Raw genomic sequence first — 21064 nt, forward strand, 5'->3', positions numbered from 1 at the left:
ACAAATCTGTATCTTCAGAGCAGAATGTCTTCCAACCTTCATGTTTGTTGTCTAAATTGAATTGTCTTTTGAATTGCAGTTTCCATGTCCTGGGGAATGCTGGCTCATCAATGCAGCAAGATTTCTACACCGTAGAGGGCCTAGCAACTGAGCTGCTCAACTCTGCTTTTCTCAACCTAAACAACATCCCTGACTATAGACTCCGCCCCATGCTTCGTATCCTTTATCTGCTGTTTGTTGCTAGGTTCTCCTTCCAAAATCATTTTTGACTTCCTCTCTTTGTCCACGACATGAGAGGTCTTATTTTCAAAATAGCACGATTTCCTGCTCCTTTTGCCATCCTTCTGCACCTGGCCACTCCTGGTGCAGATAGTTCACTTCTCAGAAAAATATCTGGAAAAGAGCACCTTCAGAGTATCTGGAGGAGGCATGTCTGCTAGGGTTTCAAAACAATATGGGAAGAAATGGCTCAGAATGGTTCTGGCTCTGTGTCTAAGTTCGAGATTTCCAATAGAGTTCCCAGTAAATGATTTTCATGTCCAAACAACCACAGCAATCATCCTAGTTCTTCATCTTCACTTTCAGCCAAAATAGTAGGAAGCCCAGTTTGCAGAACTTGTGACCCTCTTTTCAGAATTCAGCCCTCCAACCATGTATTGTGGCCTATCATGTGTTTAACTCCCTTGTTTTGCAAGGAATAAAAAGCCTGTATAAATCAGCCTTTCTTCTCCATTCAGATTTATGGAGCATTTTAAGTAGGAGCTGTTTGTGCAGTTGCCTGTACTGATCAGGCTTTGGGATTTCTGGTGGTGGAGTTGGTCTCCTAGTCTGTTTATCATTAAAGGAGAGCTAAAGGAGAGCTTCAGCCGCAGGGCTGGGTGGTTCAGTAGTTTGTAGTGTGGAAATGCTAATGCTTATGCTGGACTTCTTTAACTCGCTCCACACAGGTGTGTTTGTGAAGCCCTTGGTCCTTTCCTGTCCATCTGAACACTATGAATCTCTTATCTGTCCTATACTTGGACCACTCTTCACCTACTTGTATGTGGTAAGAAATAGCATGTTTATGACTTGCATCAATTGCTGCTGTTACTGGCCAGGGCTTCCAGACTTTGTTGTTGTTCGGGATTCTGAAATGTATTTGTTACATCTGCATCCTGCCTCTTCTCCGGAGAGCCCCGAGTTTCACTTCAGCAATATCGTATGAAGCAGGTTAAACTGGGACATGGTGGCTTGCCCAAATACCTAGGTAACACTATCATTGGGGACACATTTTCACCAGGTTTCCTACATGCAAGACAACCCTCTAGGGACTACTGCACCCTGGCTGAGGCTTCAGATTTTAGCCCAACAACAAGGTCTAGGAGGCTTCATACTGTGTAGCAAGGTGAAGCTTAGTGAACTCTCAAAAGCTGAAGGGGCTAAGAGGTGCAGCTGAGCAAAATGTCTTGCAGGGAAGGGGAAGGCTTTCATGCCCTGCATAGTTTTCTGCCTATTTCTATAAATAGCAGAATCAGAATTGATGAGGTGTTACATAAGGTGATGAGGTTTGCATAATTTAAGTGGATTACCAAATTCAGTTTTTATTGTCACAGAATTTGGGTTCTCTTGACATGGAACACACACAGTGTATCTCATTGATTGCCTTCATATTATGCTACTGTTCTTTCTTTGTTCCTTTCTGTCAGAGGCTGTCCCAAAAATGGCAGGTGATCAACCAGCGAAGTGTGCTTTGGTAAGTGTGATGGCTTAAAAGAAACGAGGGGGACTGCTACTCAAAAATGCCACTTGATGTCTGCACTACTGCAGTCTCTCTTGAAGGGGGCAACCAAAGCCGTAACATTTTCTAAAACACCTGACACCGACTAAAAGATGTGGGGAAATTAAAAGGTTTTCACCTTGTGCCCAGAGGTCAAAGAATTCAGAATAACTTTTCTAAGGAGAGTGCTCCAAGGTCTGGGTGCCGCAACCAAAAAGATCCTTTCCCATGCTTCCTCTGATTGTGGAAGTGCCTAGAGAAGGGCTGTACCAACAGTGTCTAGTATCAGGCAGCTTCATGGGAGTACAAACAGTCTTTTAGATTACCTGGGTCCCAAGCAGTTATGGTTAAGACCAGCAGCTTGAATTATGTTCATAAATAGGCCAGAAACAGAGAGAGATGTTCCTTGCGGCTGTATTTTGCACAATTTTAAATAACTCATCAAAGGTAGCCCCACATATAATACATTAAAATAGCATAACCTGAGTGTTCTGAGGGCAACAATAACAAATACCAGATTGCTTCTGTCCAGGGTAAACGGACATCTACCTGAGCTGTGTTTTCTGTCACAGATAACCATTTGGGCATCAAAAGTAAAGGCTAGATCTAATTGCACCCCAAGTTATGAACTTGATCCTTTAGGAGAGTGCAACCCTGCCTAGGACAGACTGAACCTCACTGCCCAGGACAGATGAGCTACCCATCAACATTACCTTCATCTTGGTGATGCTATCATGCTCAGCTTCAGTTGTAGTCTATCTTGCGTTTTTAAAATTGATCGTCTTTTCCTTCAGCAGTGACGAAGATGCAGCAGATGACAACCCAGAATCCCAAGAGATGTTAGAGGAGCAGCTAGTTAGGGTGCTTACCCGAGAAGTTGTGGATCTAATTGGTGAGAGAAACTAGTAGGTTGCATGAGAAGCCTGGGCCATCTGTAGTATGTCTCTTTGAGCAAAATAAATTCCAGTAGTAAGTTTATTTTCGGATTTGTGGGACCACAGTGGCTTGTTGTGACAATTCTTAATCTTGTTTTTCATGCTCCAGAAATGCTTCCATTGTCAAAGCTGTCATTTTTCAGTCTTACGCCGCACGTCCAATTTAGGCCTAAATAGGGCCTAGAATACTGGTTTTCAGTCTGTGTTCCTTGGAAGTTTATTAATTCCTTAATTGGGAAAAATGGTAGTGAGAGACAAGCTGCCCAAAATGTATGGCAACAGAGTTGTGCATGTTGTACAGCACATTATATTTTCACACAGGGTGGCATCAAGGCCAAAACAATTCTGCCAGCACCTTGTGGGATCTGATAGCATGACCTAAAATGTGGCCCAGAATCCTTTGCAATATGTGGCAATTTTGCAGTAGAGGGACAGGACTTCCTTAGCAGATAAATGGCCGTAGAAATTGTTCCCTGAGAATAAGGAGTTTGGAAGCCACTAACCTAAATAATTGCCATCCTTTTTGGACTTGGGTCTTATAGCTTCCTTTGCCAGTTGGTTTAGGTGTCCAAGACACATAACCAAGCAATAGCTTTTTTCTAGTGACCTCCAGAGTGCTTCATATGTAGGTTTCCAACCATACCAAACCTCTCACCCTGATGGGAGACTTGGAGGAAATACTGTTCCATTTGAACAGGAAGCATTTTGCTCTGCAAAGGTGGGTTTCACTCCTTTCCTCCTTATTATACATTATCACTATATAGTAATATCTTCCTATAGACATAAAAATGCAAGGCTGTCATCATGCATAGCTCCCATTGGAAATCCCATCCTGGATTTGTGTGAAGTCAGGGTGGGGTATGGTGTTGAAGATGTGAGAGGAGAAAGATGCCGGAGGTTCCCACAGGAGTGGCCAGTGTGAAAGGGAAATTGCACAAAGCATGGGGGAGGACACACGAACACGGGGGCGAAGGTGAAAATGAGTACAAAGTGAGACTGGAGAATGGAAGAGAGGTGGTTTTAGAAATGGGGTGGGGAAGGTGAAAAGTGAACTTAGCTGTTGCTTCAGGTGAGAAGGGGAAGCCCTAGGAGGTTAATGTGGAGGAATGGGAGGGGGATCGGCTAACAGAGTAAGGAGGGCATGACCTTCAGTGCATTGATATACATTATATACATATAAAGGCATTGCAAAGGAAGAATTAAGTTGGGTAGTCCTGAGGGGGGGTTGTAATGTTTTGTAAAGTTTTTTTTCTGTGAATATCTCACATTCCGCGCCCCCCCCCCCCGGTGTATTTGCAGCTGTTTGCTGTGTCGCAAAGAAGGGTGCTGAGCAGAACAGTGCTGTTGCTGCAGATGGAGATGGTGCGTAAACGGATTTTCCTTTCTGTTCCACATTTGAGGTCTATTCTGGATCAGATTAATCATTAAGCTAACAAATCAATGGGCTCTCAGTTTCCCACCTCAGCCATGAAGCTGAGGTTCCATGAAGAATGCATTCACATCGCCTTTTTCCCCCCGTAGATGAGGAGATGATGTCTACAGAGGTGACTCCACCATCTAATTCTGAGCTCACTGAATTGGGCAAGTGTTTGATGAAGCAAGAGGTAAGGAAGCTGAGCTTCCATTCCTTCCCCATGTTGTGTGCACATTTTGAAAGAGACTTTCCTTTAGTAGACCCTTCTAAGCCTAAAACAGAGCTCTGAACTTTTATTGGAGAAACCCTTGACCTTAGAAATTCAGTAACAGTTGTGAGCTTCAGTCAGCCAAATGCACCCTCCACATATCAAGGTTCCTGGGCAAATCGGAGTCCCAGATGGCTGATTGTTCTGGACGAACTGGAAGGGCATCAGGGAGCTTTCATGGCTGATATGATCATAAATCCTTTTTCAGCTTTTTACTTCGGCCTTCTTCAATATCACAGCACATTGTACAATACTTAGGCTCAAGAACCTTTGTTCTCAGGAACCAAGAACAAATCTCACAGGCTGCCACGTGTCTGTCTTTTCTCTCTCCAGAATGTCTGCAGTGCGCTGCTGGTTACAGCCTTCACATCCCTTTCATGGAAGGATACATTGTCCTGCCAAAGAACTACCACAAATCTGTGCTGGCCGCTGCTTAAAGAGGTGCTTCCATTACAGGGACTAGTAGGGTGGAGTGTGGTGAAGATTGAATATGGCCAAGAGTTAGTGATTCCTTTTGGGCACAGTGTGCATAGTATGAGTGAATCGTAGAAATCGCCTTTTCTGGGAAGATGGGTAGAATCTGGGTTATCTTGCTACATGTTCATCTGTCTTCTGTAGGCGCTTACAAAGAACATGATGATTCCTGAAGCAGTGAGCTGGTTTTTCAGAAGTGTACTGACAGGTTTACAAGTACATGGGCAACACGACGGGTGTATGGCAGCTCTCGTTCACTTGGCCTTCCAGATCTATGAAGCTTTGGTAAGGAAATGCAGGGGAAAGAATTTCTCTTTCTCTCTCTGTCTTCTGCCATCTTTGAGGATTAGTGGTGATGCAAGCCCACTGAGCCAACCCCTATGACCTGATTTGGATGTGGGAGGGAGGCTCTTAATTTCCCAGGGCTTATGTGTTTTGGTTTTGTTCTGGTAACGATCCTTGTTCACTATCTTCTTTGCTACTTGAAGCGTCCACGGTATGCTGAGCTGAAAGCAGTGATGGAACAGATTCCAGAAATTCAGAAAGACTCCCTGGAACAGTTTGATTCCAAGCTACTCAACGTAACGCTACAGAAAGTAACAGACAAGCGCCGGAAGGACCATTTTAAACGCCTGATCGCAGGCTGCATAGGGGTAGGCTGTGGCATCAAGCAGCACAGAAACAGCTCTCTTTCTTACCTCCAGGAAAAAAAATGGAACCATGTTGTCGTTTTCATTTATTAATTGCTTCCCATGAGGCATCCCGAAGCAATTTACAACTCTCTCTACCTAGGCTACTGTTAGATCAGTGGCAGCTTTTTTTAGCCTATTAGTCCTGACTCTAGGTCCCACCAGCCTCGGGTTAGTCACAACAGTAGCAAAACTCAAATGCCTTTCTCTTGAGATGTAGTTCTCTTTTTTTTTTTTAAAAAAAAGGACCTAGGCATGTATTGGCTGCATGGATAAGTATACAGCTTCAGTGCAAGATCCACTGTGGTGTAATTGTTAAAGAGTTTTGGACTAGGACTTGGGAGACCCATGTGTAAAATCCCCACTCAGCCATGAAACTCACGGGGTGACCTTGGGCCTGTTGCTCTCCCCCAACCTAATGTACATTCGGGAGGATAAAATGAGGCGGAGAACCATGTTTGCCACTTAAAGCTCCTTGGAGGAAAGATAGGATATATAATAATAAAAATATTAAATAAATAATCAGAGTTTGAAAGCACAATATGCTGATCTTTAGAGCAAAGGTTAAAAGTACCTCTCTCATAGCTTGTGATCGGTGGCAGGCCAACTGTTAAGAATGCATTAGCAGGGAGAAAGGTAAAGGGACCCCTGGCCATTAGGTCCAGTCATGGCCGACTCCGGGGTTGCGGCGCTCATCTCGCTTTATTGGCCGAGGGAGCCGCTATACAGCTTCCAGATCATGGGGCCAGCATGACTAAGCCGCTTCTGGCGAACCAGAGCAGCGCACGGAAACGCCGTTTACCTTCCCGCCGGAGTGGTTCCTATTTATCTACTTGCACTTTGACGTGCTTTCGAACTTCTAGGTTGGCAGGAGCAGGGACCAAGCAACGGGAGCTCACCCCGTCGCAGGGATTCGAACCACCGACCTTCTGATCAGCAAGTCCTAGGCTCTGTGGTTTAACCCACAGCGCCACCCACGTCCAGCAGGGAGAAAAGTCATTAGCAAAGATAGCATTTTGTTGCTGGCATGCAGCAAGTCAACTCTTTGTTTCAACGAACTGGTAGAAGGATGTTGGCAAGGCTTAAAGTTCCTTGCAGACACTTGAATTGGCTTTGACCCTATCAAGGCTCTACCACCAGTAGCCAAGGAATGTTGAGTTGTTACAATCTCACAATTAAAGGGTTGTGGCAAAATGAAATTCTACTGGAGTTATTGTGCATGTGCAATGCCTAATGGAGACTTCTCTTGTTCCTTACAGAAGCCCCTTGGAGAGCAATTTAGGAAGGAAGTTCATATCAGAAACCTTCCCTCTCTTTTCAAGAAGGTGAAGGCTCCCCTAGATACAAATCCATTGGATAATGAAGATGGAAGCCTCATTGCGCTCTTTGAGCAATAGAAGCTCAGAACACTTTCACTACCCCCTTTTCTATTCTGTGTTCTTTCACAGTAGCCATTTGCCTACTTTGTCTACTCTTCCCCCTGTGTTTGGATTCAGCTCTCTCACTGGCCCCCCAGCTCTTTCTGCTTCGGAGGCTGGAGGACTGAGTTCGTCACATCCCATCTACTACACAAAACCTGTTGGATTTCCCTATTTCCATTTGCAGCTTTATTGCACAACCTCATTTTCCTTGGATGGAGCCTAGCCATTCAGCCCTATCAATCAGTGGACCAGTTCTGTCAGAACTAACTTTCACATGGGCACACAATGCTTTTCCAGCGAAGGCAGCATGCTGCCAGATCTCTACTATGTCTTCAATCAGGATCCCTGCACTGTGGCTGCCTCAATATGGCACTACCAGAGGACTCGTCTGCTTCCCTTTGGAAAGGCCCAGCTCTTCCGAGTTAACCCAAGTCTGCACACTGAGCATTGCTGAACCCGCCAAGTCTCGGCCGACTTCAAGTTTCTCTAGAGAAGCAGCACTCTACCATATATACCATCAAACCGGAGACAGTTCAGGAACTGGTGAAGTCTCTCTTACTGTCAGTTTGGCTCAGCCGTACCTCAGGAAGCCTGAAGTGAACTATCGGTCCTCGTTTGGCCTAAGAACATTATAAAAATCGTATCCTAGCTTGAACTCTGGTCTTTGCTGTCAGAAGCCTGAGTACTGTAGACGACAATAGCCCAGGGATATTTTGTGCTGGTCTGAAATACTTAACTAGGATGAAATGCTGCATTTGGGGGCGCAGCAGCAGAGTTCTGGATTATCCTCTGCAGTGCCTGATGGTTCAAAATGCCTCCAAATCGGGCCTTAAAGTAGGTTAGGGTTTGCTTGTATAGCATAGGATTCCTAGCCCGCTTTAAAGTTTAAATCTTCAGCACTAATTTGGTCTTTGCTTAACAACTGCTGCAGTAGTTTAGCTGGAGATGCAAAAGAACGTTCATTGGAGAGAAGTACCGATATGTTTTTAAGTGGCTTTGCAGTGCCTAGATCTGGTCACATTAATAGAAAAGTGTGAAGGAAGCAGGCCTTAAGCTGGTGTTCAGATCCTCACTAGTACCCCCAAATCTACTCCAACTTCCGTTTACCCTCTTAAAGTCTTGATCTCAGTGTAACTTTTATTAAAACAAAACTGCCACGACAAATAGCATTGAAGTCTAGCCTAACTGTATTTATTGTGTCATGAGTATATTTTTAATTTTCTTTGGCCATAATAGAAAAAATAATAATAATGTTAAGGGGTTTTGGTAGGGATGTTGTATCTAAAGATGTCTCCAATCAATTGTGATACACCTCTGAATGTCAATAAAGCTCTTTCAGTTTTATACATAAATTCTTGGTCCTGGGTTTATTCTCACTAATTTGCAGTTCTCACTGAAGCAACTCTTCTCATGTTTGAATTTTACAGCAGCTTTTTTACTATGGCAAAACTTTTATAGGTCAAAAGTTGCACGATTACATTTGCAGCTGGAAAGCTCACCAAATCTATTTAGTTTAAATAAAGTTCGTTGCTAAAATTATCTTGGCTATTCATTCTGAATATGGGGTAAAGATCAGTCCCTTCCCTTAAGCAGATAGTTTATCACGCTCCTCAACAGTTGAAATTGCCAAACTACATATAAGCTATTAGATCAATAATCAGCCCAACTGCACCTCCGTTCATGTATTAAAATAAAGCAGAAGATAAAAAAATCAGCTTACTCCATAGGCAGTCGAGGCCTCAAAAATTATTTAATAAATAATAGAGAAGCTCAATGACACCATATTTTTTAGAATTCTGCCATTTGAGTGGTAGAAGAATCATCATAGGCATTAGACCTTAATGGCAATTCTCAGAAAAGGTTGTCCTGTTACAGGTCTGATGTAGTCTTTAAAAAAGCAACTTAGAAGATATTGCAATTGCTGAAGCCTACCCATCTTCTGCTTGCAGGATATTTTTTAGCCTAGTGGCATCACATATTCCTCCCTTTTCAGCCACATATCAAACTGAGTGCCACAAAAGTAAAAGGTACACAGCCACTTGCTTCAGTCTTTCACATCCGTGGTAGAGGGTCCGTTTCTCCTTGTCTATTGACCCAGACTTGGTTGACGCCCTCCTTCATGACACAGCTGCAGCGATCCCAACCAAGTGAATCCTTATGCTGAACTTTTCAGAAAGAAAAACTTATTTCTTTTGGATGAATTTAAGCTCCTCCAGGAACTGCTGACACTTTCCTATCAATACCTTGATTGCTTCACTCATCAGAACATCTGGAGGCAAGACACCTGTTGACTCAACAGAAACTGAAGAAACGGGATAGAATTAGATCCAAGGTAGCCAGTCCAGGCAAGGCAATTCAATTGGCAACATAATGCCTCAATGCACTGTGTGGTCTTATGCTCTTGTTAATAACCCTAAGAATTCAGAACAGTCTTAACATCCAATGGGGGTGGCGGGAAGAGAGGACATTTCTGCTCTTTGAAAATCTTTGTTTTTGTAACCATCAACCATGTAACCATCAACAACACTTAACTGTTTTTAGATTTTTAAGCACGGTTGAGGGGTAAGCTTAAACGTTTGAAGACTGAAATCTGGTGCTAAATCTGCAATTCCGACTGTTCAGAAATAACTCATATTTATGACTTACTCTCAGGTAAGTAGAATTAGGTTGCAGCCTTACTCGGCTAAAATGATTGCCAACTTTGTTTCACATCAGTACATACATAAACAGATTTTATATAGAATTATAGGTAAAAGCATAGAAAACTACTTGAGGCCCCTTAGACGCATGACTACCACCCACAGTTACTACATATAGTAAAATGTCAGAGAAAGGGGCAGCAACAGAAGCATTTGAAGGCTTACTCACAGATGTAGTGATCTCGCACCCGAGCCAAGCGCACAAGGTTTTTCAGGTCATTGTGACGAAAAATTTCTCTGCTGAATGTGTCCAATCGAGCGTTAGCCACTCTTGCCACTTTTTGCCCTAGAGAAACAGACCAACACTTAATATGCTAAACAGGTATGCTAGTGTGTTTACTGAACGTTCCCTCTCTACTGCTGAATTACGACCCTTTCTGCATCCCAAAGACAAGGGACATATATTCTAATGAGGAAACAGTTTCAAAGGATTTCCTCAAGGCCAGAGCAGTGGGGCCAAAGGTGGCATTTTCCAGGCTAGCCAGAGGGCAATTACAGTTTAATTTTATTATGCATAACAACAGGCCTCAAGGGAATTTTACTCCCCAAGTATGTGTGCATAAATCATATTGCTATTTTAAGGAACTCACCAAGACCTCAAAGAGAGTTTTCACAAGCTAAAATTATCCTGACATATTGATGGTCAGATAGGATAGGATCTCTGAAACATTGTGCAGACAACAAGCAGAAGGAAAGAATCGTAGCCCCAAGTTTTCAATTTCTACAAACCACACTCGACAAAATACCTGGGGGGCAAGGTGCTGTAGGCCAGAAATGAGACCTCAGAAGAATACACATTTACCCAGACTTGGTATAGAGATGGGGTATCAGCCTTTCTGGTTTTCTCATCTCAATAAACATAGCCTCTGATTTTTGCAGTCTAGGGTAGAGATTGGCCCTCCAGAAACTGTTGGATGCCAAGTCTCTCTCATCAGTCCCAGTCAGCATGGCAAAGTCAGAGATGATGGGAGCTACAGTCTTAACAGCTTCTAGAGGGTCACAGAGTCCTCAAAGGGGAGGAGGTACAAAATACCTTTGATTTCCTGGACTTCAATAACCCCAGCAGAAAAGCAGTTCTTCAGCCTCTCAGCTGCTTCTCCTTCGATAGGCTGTAGTAGAGTGATTTCTGGCAATAGCCGGTAACTGGCTGTAGCCACGGGAGAAAACTTTGCATGGTCTTTACCTGAGTAAAGAGAGTGTTCATTAAATAAAAAATCAGAGAGGGACAGCCAGTAAGCAACATGGAACTGTTGTTTTTCTTTAATCAGCCACCTAAACTTATATACACAGCCAGTTCCTTGGTGGTTAATAATTCAAATTACCTGCACTACCTGAAACAGATTACAAATCAGGTCATTTGGAATTCGAAACAGAGAAAGAATCTATTTCTGTTGCCGCATGATGGACCACACACATATGGACTTTCATTAGCTGCAGAGACATCCTTTGATATCCATTTGCTTGTGCAACAGGGCTTTCAGTTTCTCCTCTCCCACTGCAGTAGCCCAGGCAGGTGCCCCCTAAAATCTGCTCCAGAGAGTCACCCAATCCCTGGATTGGTAGAAGGTAGACGGGTGGACTCTTTTTGAAAGACCTCCACCCTTCAGCATCAGACACAGAACGTTCACAGCACCTAGTTACATAAACCCACCAGTATCTTTTACACTAGGAAAGCCCTTGCTAACTAATTTGAGTTTCCAGTACAGTGGTACCTTGGTTCTTGAAACTGATCCATTCCAGGATTTCATTCAACTCCCAAACTGTTTGAAAACCAAGGCGTGGCTTCTGATTGGCTGCAGGAGCTTCCTGTACTCAAGCAGAAGCCGCATCGGACATTCGGCATCCAAAAAACGTTCGAAAACCAGAACACTTCCGGGTTTTTGGTGTTCGGGAGCAGATTTGTTTGTCAACTAAGCCGTTCAAGAACCAAGGGTCCACTGTACCTATGCTAATCCAGATTGATTCAAATGATTTGGAAAGGTAGACTTTATACCTGACATGTCAAACTGGTAACAAGGCTGATTAACATGTCACATTCTTAGACACAAAAAACACCACCACTTTCCCTTCAAAGCTACGTACAAGTATCTAAGGTTGATTGGTCAACCTAAGTTCTAGGATGCTTTTCCTTGGCTGCTCCACACAATTTAGTCTTTTACCTTATGAAAATGGAAGCCTATAGTACCAGTCCTGCCAATGTAGATACAATTCCCATCCTCAAAATACTAATGTTTGGTTGTTCAGACGGCAACCTTTTTAGGTGCATCCAATTGACGTGCAATGGCAGACAGGAGCCAGGAAAGTAACTCCTGCACAAAACGGTCGCTGCCTGTACTTTACACAGCCCAAAGGTCACAGGCAGATCTTTAGCAATGCAAAGAAGTGAGAACTGCAAGGCCTCACCATGGACCAGAAACAAGCTTCTTCCTTAAAGCAAAGGCAAACTACTGAAGAACAACCCAGAATGCCCATTCCAACAAACCAAAGACATCCTATCCTCTTGTAAAAAGGATATTAGCAAAACACATCTTGTAAATCACCAAGGAGCAAATACTAGCCAAACCCAGAAATCTCAGTGGTCCCATGCCCCACATTTCCAAAAAGTTTGCCAACTCCATCCCAGCACTCCAGCTGCCTCACCAATGCCTTTGACGCAGTGCATAAGTACATCGATCTCTTGGCCGGGCCGCAGCTGGGCAATGAGGATGTCGTCATGTACAGGACGGAACTTGGCATTCATGTTGTCGGCCTGAGAGCCCAGTGGCACCCATTCCATGTGCTTGCTGTAAACTGAAAAAAGAAAAGGCCAAAAAAGACTTGCATCTGTAACAAGGCAGGCAACTGAATCAACTCTTAATTCCTCTCTCCACAAAAGGAAACAAACAATAGGCTGGAAGCTGGGGAAGGCATAAAGCAATTAATAATGCAAAGCAAGCTCTGGTGGTGTCATCTCAGAGCTTCAGGAGTGAGAGAGCAAAGGGACTGGGGACTGTCTCTCTCATGACACTAACAGCAGAAGAAGGAGCAGCTTTACCTTTATGGTTGATATACAGTTCGTTAGGGTCAGACGATTCCTTGGCTGCCTGAGGATTCCTGTGGCACTTTATTTTCAACTGGAATTGCAGAGTGTTAATTTCATCACATTCATCTTCTGCAAAAGGAACGGAAGAATAATCTGAAGCTACCCTGAGCAACTGCCACTTCCACTGGATGCCCAGGTTCTTCTGGTGCAGAGGATGGCTAATCTTTTGGGAGGCCAAGCATTGCATTGACCCACAGTCAACCACTGGAGGCCAGGAGTCAAAGTGGGTGTGGCCAAAGTGTAAGAGTGGGTGTGGCCGAATTCTAAGGGGTGCCTTTTTTTAAAGACACAATTTGTTGGGGCACAAATACCATTTGGTATTACGCAATCAAAGCAGTGGAGTCATGGGTTAGTAAAATAAAATAATGATACATTTTTTTACTGGACAAATTGCGGAGAAGGCTACAAAATTCCTTTTGGCATTGTAATATCACAGTGGAAAGGGATCAGTAAAAAATAAATAAATTGTGGGGGGTACTTAGTGGGCTGTATGAAGCCTGTAGACTAGCCTCCATTGTTTTAATGTCTGTCCTAGCCAATGGGATCTTCCACAAATCCTTCTCACCTTCACTCTTGTATTCAAAGAGGCGAGGATCTGCACAGATAGGGATCAGTCCCAAACGATGAGCTAGAATTTCATCCTGCACAATGGAGGTGTTATTGTACACAAAGACCTTCTCTACGGCCATGGTTGGCACCTAAGCAAGAGTAAAAAAAGGTCATTTCAAATCAATATCCAGACACATTTCCTCTCAAAGCAGCAGTCCTCAATAAAGAGCTACAGCGATCATTTCAGCCCTACCTGCATTGAAAGAGGCCGTGGTGCGGCTGCTCCTAAAGACGCTAGCTCTGGACCCTTTGGATCGGAACAGGTATCAGCCAGACTACCCCTTCTGGGGGAAGCTGATGGAGAGGGCCATGGCGGGGCAGCTGCAGGCATCTAGGAGGACAACTTGGGACCAGTTTGCCTGTGGGATCACCTTACCCCACATGTGCCCACTCAACTCCTTCAAATGGCGGAAATGGAACTACTACAGATGCCACGTAATACTTTTTTGAAATAACTTGGTTGTTTAGCGTGTGTAAGTTCCCTGCACTTTGGAACTCCCTGCGCCTGCTAAAAATATTCTTGTTTAGACTAGCCCAGCCAGATGCTTAGGAAGCTATGGTGATTTTAATCTGTTTCCATGTTTCAACCTTTGTGTGTTTTAAAGTATGGCTGTGATTTTTTTCTCAGTTTTGTTGTTTTATCTTTTTGTAAACTGTTTTGCAGGTGTTTTTTTTACAATGAAGTGGTGTATAAATAAAATGAAAGTTTGTTTAAAACTTCACTATTGAATTTTAAATTTCTTTAACCTGCCCTGGAACCATATGGTAAAATGTGGGTAAGAAATCAAGTAAAATTAATAAATGAGGACCAGTTTAGTGCATTGATGAGGACGCTGGGCCAGGAAGTTTGTCTACACCTCACCATTAGCAAATTCATCAAGGATGGTTTAAAATATTACCAAGGCATTTTATTTTGAGAATGAGCTTGTGTGATTCAACAAGTGCCCTATCTACTCCATTAGTCTGTTTGCAACAAAGACTAGCCAGGTGCCGCCAAGAATCTCATAAGCAGAGATGCCACCATTCATTGTTAGTATGCAATGCAGGGGACTAAGATTTATACTGCTTCTAAATACAGAAAAATTAGCAGGAGTCTTGTGGCACCTTAAATACTATCAAGTGTATTATGGAATTAAGCTATCATGGAACAGCTCAATGGGTTTGAGCATTGATAGCTCAGTTAGTTAGAGGGTGGTGCTGATAATGCCAAGGTCGCAGGTTCAATCCCCATATGGGACACCTGCATATTCCTGCAATATAGGGGGTTGGACTAGATGATCCTCAGGATCCCTTGCAACTCTACAATTCTAACATTCTATGACTCAAACTCATATCATAAGAATTTGAACGTTTTGTGTAGTCACATTGGCCAAGAGCTGTTCCTCGATCCATGCTCTATGAAAGTGCCTAACACCAATGGCCACTGACACATCCAATAAAACACTAAAAATCTGATTTATACAAATTATCCCCAAATGACTAGATAATCTATACACAGCACCAAGCTTGCTATTCCAGACAACAGTTTTTCTAGATTATAATGGCATCTGAAATTCATGAATGCCTGCTTGCTTTCCATAACAGAGAAGTATATTTTAAACATTACAATGTTCAGAAGTGTTTCTATATATTTCAAATGGTTCTCAAGGCCTCCCATCTCATTTTGCCCACATTGGAGTCTTTAACTAACCTGCTCAACAGATTTCCCCCCAACATATTTTTGTATATTTTTCAGGGAAATCTGAAATATATTTATTGTATATTCTAAAACAACTCCATTCTGGCCTTTTTGTACTTGCAGAAAGGAGTAGCAGCCAAACCTGGGCAATAATGTTCAACTAAAGGATTATCTTGCAAGTGTCTTATTAGTTGCTTGGGAAGAGAAATGGATACCTCAGCAAGCAAGATGCGTCGGAAGGCATTAGCAATGGCAGCATCAATCCCCACCATGTCAAATTCCAGAGTGCTTTCATCCATGTGCGTCACATCTACTCTGAAATTCTGTTGGGGACAAGAAGGACAAGTGTTCAAAATGGACATTGTTTGTAGGTTTAATATGATAAAAATGCCATGAAATAAAATGTGGCAAGTAACCCACACAACCCAAGGAACCATGGCTGGTGCTCACTGGGAACCGTAGGGTGGAAGGCAAGGAGACCAAGAGTAGGTGACACCAGAGCCAATGTCAGATAGAACCAACTAATTTTAGCTTTGCTACTATCCACCTCCCTGCTGAGTCGTACAAGGACAACACAGAGACCAAGCAGGAGGAGATTCATGGCCAGTGCTACCCCCTGGACTAGATGTAAGATGTAAGGCAGGCACGTGAGGACTTGTTCAGGGTTAGGTGAGCTGGGTGGGGCAGTGACATCTTTCTTCTAAGAGAGCACCCTTCACTGACAACAGTGCAATACGACACAACAGCGTAAAAACTTAATGACAGAATGGGCAAAGGGCAATTGAACCAGAGTGAAATGTTTGAGTGAATAAAAATGTTTTAACTGCCCTTGGAGACATTATAATGAAGGGGCCTCCTGTATCTCTGACTGAGAGTCATTTGCCTACCACCAGCAGCATCATTCTCAACAAACCTCAAGCTAAGATGCACTTTTTCATTTGTGTACCTTTGAAAAGCCTCCTGCAGCACACTTTAAACCCACAGCCCAGATGCATAGCGTCCAACTAGGCTGACAGCATTTCTGAATTCTTGTCTGAACAGTACGACAGCCTGAACAAAGCTACAAATCATTCCTAACCACTCGCCATGCTGGCTGGAGTGATGAGATTTTTGATCTCAAGCATCTAGATGCAATCAGGTTGGAGAAGGTTGATCTAGAAAGACAGGATATTCCACAACCCTACAGGTTGCTATTTTTGCATGCCCCCACAATCACTGAGTGATGCAAGAATCCAGGGGTTTAGGTGGTTACCCAGGGTTCATGTTTCCTTTTGGAAATGAGGCACAGTGGAGATTGTGGTGTCTTTACAATATATGGTTTATTTACACACACACACACACACACACACACACACACATATATATATATATATATATATATATATATATATATATATATATATATATATATATATATATGCAGGTTTTGGTGTCCTCGGGTGTCTTCCCGTGTAAAAGTTGGGGTGTCTAGGCGACGTTTCGACGAGGTCTCACTCGTCATCTTCAGGCTGGTGCTTTCGGCTTCTTGTTACTGGAACAGAGCAGGATCTCAGTGTTTGAGTTCCTATAAATACTGTTGAGGGGTGTGGTGTATAGCCTCCAATGTTCTGGGCAGAGAGGAAGTTCCCAGGCTAGTGTGCCTTTTCTTCTTTTGTTCCTTAATTACTTGAGGGATATCTTGAGTGATTTCTTGAGTGATATCCTGAGTACCACTTAGGTGGGTCATTAGGTGTGGATTAGTTGCTAAAGTCTTTGTGTCTTGACCTCTTGAACTTTGTGAAGAGTTTTTCTGAGAAGATGGCTGTACTGCACTTAGTTGTGCTCTGGCTTGGCTTCGTGTATAGGGGCGAGCTGTGGTTTTGTGGCCTGTGTTAGCCAGATCTGTGTAGGGATTGCAGGGGGGTGCAGCATCCGGAGGTGCCACCATGGTTTGGCTACTGGATGGTGTCTGTAATTTATCTGTGGAGAGGGTCTGGGTTTGGGTCTGGTGTGGTTGATTGCCACACAAGAATGCCGTCAAAAAAGAAGAAAAAACTTCCTCTCTTTTCCAACACATGAAAGAAACAGGACACGAAATTAATTTTGCAGATTCCAAATTGCTCTTTAACATGGAACATCACCACAAGAGAATAATCATGGAAGCCATCGAGATAGAGAAACACCCTCACAACATGAACAAGCGTGACGACACATCCCGCTTGCCAGACATCTGGAAATTAGCCCTCCCCACAAAAACTGACACCAGATCCAGAGGCACACAGAACGCTATCACCAATCAACCACACCAGACCCAAACCCAGACCCTCTCCACAGATAAATTACAGACACCATCCAGTAGCCAAACCATGGTGGCACCTCCGGATGCTGCACCCCCCTGCAATCCCTACACAGATCTGGCTAACACAGGCCACAAAAACCACAGCTCGCCCCTATACACGAAGCCAAGCCAGAGCACAACTAAGTGCAGTACAGCCATCTTCTCAGAAAAACTCTTCACAAAGTTCAAGAGGTCAAGACACAAAGACTTTAGCAACTAATCCACACCTAATGACCCACCTAAGTGGTACTCAGGATATCACTCAAGAAATCACTCAAGATATCCCTCAAGTAATTAAGGAACAAAAGAAGAAAAGGCACACTAGCCTGGGAACTTCCTCTCTGCCCAGAACATTGGAGGCTATACACCACACCCCTCAACAGTATTTATAGGAACTCAAACACTGAGATCCTGCTCTGTTCCAGTAACAAGAAGCCGAAAGCACCAGCCTGAAGATGACGAGTGAGACCTCGTCGAAACGTCGCCTAGACACCCCAACTTTTACACGGGAAGACACCCGAGGACACCAAAACCTGCATTCCTGTACCCGTGAAAATCTACGAAAGCAAATATATATATATATATATATATATATTTGCTTTCGTAGATTTCGTAGATTTTTATTAAGGAACAAAAGAAGAAAAGGCACACTAGCCTGGGAACTTCCTCTCTGCCCAGAACATTGGAGGCTATACACCACACCCCCTCAACAGTATTTATAGGAACTCAAACACTGAGATCCTGCTCTGTTCCAGTAACAAGAAGCCGAAAGCACCAGCCTGAAGATGACGAGTGAGACCTCGTCGAAACGTCGCCTAGACACCCCAACTTTTACACGGGAAGACACCCGAGGACACCAAAACCTGCATATATATATATATATATATATATATATATATATATATACACACACACACACACAACCAGAGCCTACAATGGAGGGTCTTGTTTTTCCCATAGCCGCAGACTTAGATTCAATTAACAGCTTACTGCTGTAGTTCTATGTCACCTCACTGCCAACTCTCAATTCTTGCTTTTGTCTTTTTCCAGTTACCAGTCAGTTGAAGGAGGGCATCCATTTGCTGCCGCACACAGATCCACTTTCCTTTGTTTCCCTTAACGGCTCATCACACTGGCTATCACCTCAACACAGGAAGCTAGCCTAGTTTATATTTTAACACTTGCTGGATCCAGGGGTTAGAAGGGAGCTGCATACAGCCTTCTTCCTCCCACCCCAAATTCATAACACTATGAAGGACATCAGTAGGCACAAGAAAAACTATTAAGAAGAGGTGGGAAACCTGGGGTTCTCCAGATGCGCATGGAATACAACTTCCATCATCCTTAACTATTGGCCATGCTGGCTGGGGCTGATGGAGTTGGAGCCAAACAACATCTGGACGGCCACTGGAGCGCCATTGGAGGGGGATCCCTGGCATAAGGAAGCCAGCATTTTAGAATGTCCAATTGGAAGATGTACAGTGGTGCCTCGCAAGACGAAATTAATTCGTTCCGCAAGTCTCTTCGTCTTGCGAGTTTTTCGTCTTGCGATGCACGGTTTTCCATAGGAATGCATTGAAAATCAATTAATGCGTTCCTATGGAAACCGCCTTCCCCCGACCTCTTCTGGCGGGCGGCATTTTAAAATCGCCCGGGACAGCGGAGAACTTCTCCGCTGTCCGGGGCAATTTAAAAGCCCCTGGGAAGTCAGGCAGGGGGAACAAGGACTTTTGCCCCCCGCCTGCCTTCAGAAGAGGTCCAGGACAGGCTTCGCGGACCTCTCCGCAAGCAGCGGGAGCGCTCCTTGCGGAGAGTTGCCAGCGCGCCCAGGCTTCGCGGCCCCGCCACCCGGCTTCGGGACATTGTTCTGAAGCCGGGTGGCGGGGGGAGGCTTTCCCGCCCCGCCGCCCGGCTTCGGGACATCGTTCCGATGCTGGGCGGCGGGGGGAGGCGTTCCTGCCCCGCCGCCCGGCATCGGGACGATGCCCTGAAGCCGGGCGGCGGGGGGAGGCGTTCCTGCCCCGCCGCCCGGCATCGGGACGATGCCCCGAAGCCGGGCGGCGGGGGGAGGCTTTCCCGCCCCGCCGCTCGGCTTCGGGACATCGTTCCGATGCCGGGCGGCGGGGGGAGACTTTCCCGCCCCGCCGCCCGGCATCGGGGCATCCTTCCGAAGCCCAGCGGCGGGAGGAGGTGTCCCCGCCCCGCCGCCAGGCTTCGGAGGAGGTCCGAGGACAGCGGGGAAGACGCGCTGCGCTTCCCCACTGTCCCGGAGATTTCCCTATGGGCTGTCGTCTTGCAAAGCAAGCCCATAGGGAAATTCGTCTTGCGAAGCGCCTCCAAAACGGAAAACCCTTTCGTCTAGCGGGTTTTTCGTCTTGCGAGGCGTTCGTCTTGCGGGGCACCACTGTACTCCAACCCATTTACTTAAGCACCAAAAGTACTCACCTTTTCAAACTTCTCCTTGTCCCAGGCATCATCATATCCAGAGTAATTCCCAGGAAAGTCTGTTGTGTGGACCTGGAAGAAGAAAAGACCACAGCTCAGTGGTATAGCATGTAGTTTGCACCCACAAGGTTCCAGGCTTAATCCCCTCCTAGAGCTAGGAAAGGCTATTGTCTGAAACCCTGGAGAGTCACTGCCAGCCAAAGTATATGATACCAAGCTAGACAGACCCAGGGTCTGACTCAATGTAAGGCAGATTCAGATGTTCAAAGGGCAGAACGAGTGGCAGATATTCACTTTACTGTAGGTATCTGCAGCACAAAGGGAGAGGGCAGAATTCACACGTGTGTTACTGGTCATCTAACGATTGCCCAGTAAGTCGACTTGCATGTGGAAAATAGGCAAAACTTCCCAAGCATCTCAGACACATTACTTCAACTCTAACACATCACTTTGTTTTTAATGAAGCCACTTCATATATGCCAACCAATAGATGTTTTCTGTATCAGTAGAGTATTTTAGTTGGATTTTTGCATTGGGTTTTTATTTTGTAATGGACATCAGTCATTAAAAAGACAGTATAAATAATAAAATAAATATATATGAATCGTTGAGCAGGAACTACGCCTGTCCACACCAAAGACTGGCGCCACGCGCACGCAACACGCAGCCCTCGACGCGTGTATCCCTTCCAGTCCCCACACTAAGCCCTTTAGCTGCCTCCACTTCGGGACCAGAGATTGTCGCTCCTCCGGCATCTTTCCCCCTCTTTGACTTACGTTGCGGACACCAAACTCGCCCAGGACCACCCGGCTCCGCATCTCTTCCACGCTCCTGGACGCCGCCATCTTCCCCTCCACCGGCTGCGGAAGAAACACGCAGCTGCGGCGCGCGGCGTCGAGTTTTGTTTTCAGGAGGAAGGCGGGGGGAGAGCAACGCTTTCTGAGTCATGTGATACAGGCCAGCCTATGGCTGAGGCACATTCATAGACCGAAAGGAAAACACGTTGCTCGCCTTCAACCTGCCATGTTGTGCGTGGCGTCAAAAAACGCTCTTTGTATCGGTTTGGCCTAGAGCTGAACGTATATTGGCCTCGGGTGCTACCTGTTAGGCTTTCCTTTTCCTCTCCGTCCGTCTCTCACAGACCACGGCTTCATAGGTCCCTCCTTGGGCAACCTAGGCCGGAGCAACCAAGATGGCGCAAAGGATAGGTCGCCTGTCACGAAATGTCGCGAGAGCGCCTAAGTCTCCACGTCCTCAGCTTGGCTGGGACGGTCCAT

General features: G+C 44.9%; 2 protein-coding genes across 4 annotated transcripts in view; one reads left to right on the plus strand and one right to left on the minus strand.

Moving 5' to 3' along the window:
- The window catches only part of XPO5 (exportin 5), a 34939-nt gene extending 26630 nt beyond the window's left edge, over positions 1–8309 (plus strand). The window contains exons 23-32 of one of the 2 annotated variants that reach the window (XM_081905640.1): positions 80–216; positions 948–1045; positions 1686–1732; positions 2554–2648; positions 3991–4053; positions 4213–4295; positions 4707–4814; positions 4992–5132; positions 5336–5500; positions 6796–8309. In XM_081905640.1, the coding sequence (XP_081761766.1) occupies positions 80–216; positions 948–1045; positions 1686–1732; positions 2554–2648; positions 3991–4053; positions 4213–4295; positions 4707–4814; positions 4992–5132; positions 5336–5500; positions 6796–6933 (1075 nt within the window). In that variant the 3' untranslated portion in view covers positions 6934–8309. Of the gene's footprint in view, positions 1–79; positions 217–947; positions 1046–1685; positions 1733–2550; positions 2649–3990; positions 4054–4212; positions 4296–4706; positions 4815–4991; positions 5133–5335; positions 5501–6795 lie in introns of both variants that reach the window. The other variant, XM_081905639.1, reaches the window with a different exon arrangement.
- A 614-nt stretch (positions 8310–8923) lies between these two features.
- On the minus strand, positions 8924–21017 carry POLR1C (RNA polymerase I and III subunit C). 2 transcript variants are annotated; one of them, XM_081905677.1, is made up of 9 exons: positions 20889–21017; positions 19788–19859; positions 15241–15348; positions 13304–13436; positions 12691–12807; positions 12297–12446; positions 10690–10839; positions 9826–9942; positions 8924–9259 (listed from the first exon to the last, which is right to left on the minus strand). In XM_081905677.1, exons 3-9 carry the CDS (start codon positions 15322–15324, stop codon positions 9141–9143), a joined length of 870 nt encoding a protein of 289 aa, XP_081761803.1. In that variant the 5' UTR covers positions 15325–15348; positions 19788–19859; positions 20889–21017; the 3' UTR covers positions 8924–9140. The 2 variants fall into 2 exon arrangements, with proteins under 2 accessions (XP_081761803.1, XP_081761802.1); XM_081905676.1 differs by lacking the exon at positions 20889–21017 and adding an exon at positions 20564–20846.
- Positions 21018–21064: the final 47 nt, after the last annotated feature.

This window comes from Podarcis melisellensis, assembly GCF_964234715.1.
Source record: "Podarcis melisellensis genome assembly, chromosome: 3".
NCBI lineage: Eukaryota > Metazoa > Chordata > Lepidosauria > Squamata > Lacertidae > Podarcis > Podarcis melisellensis.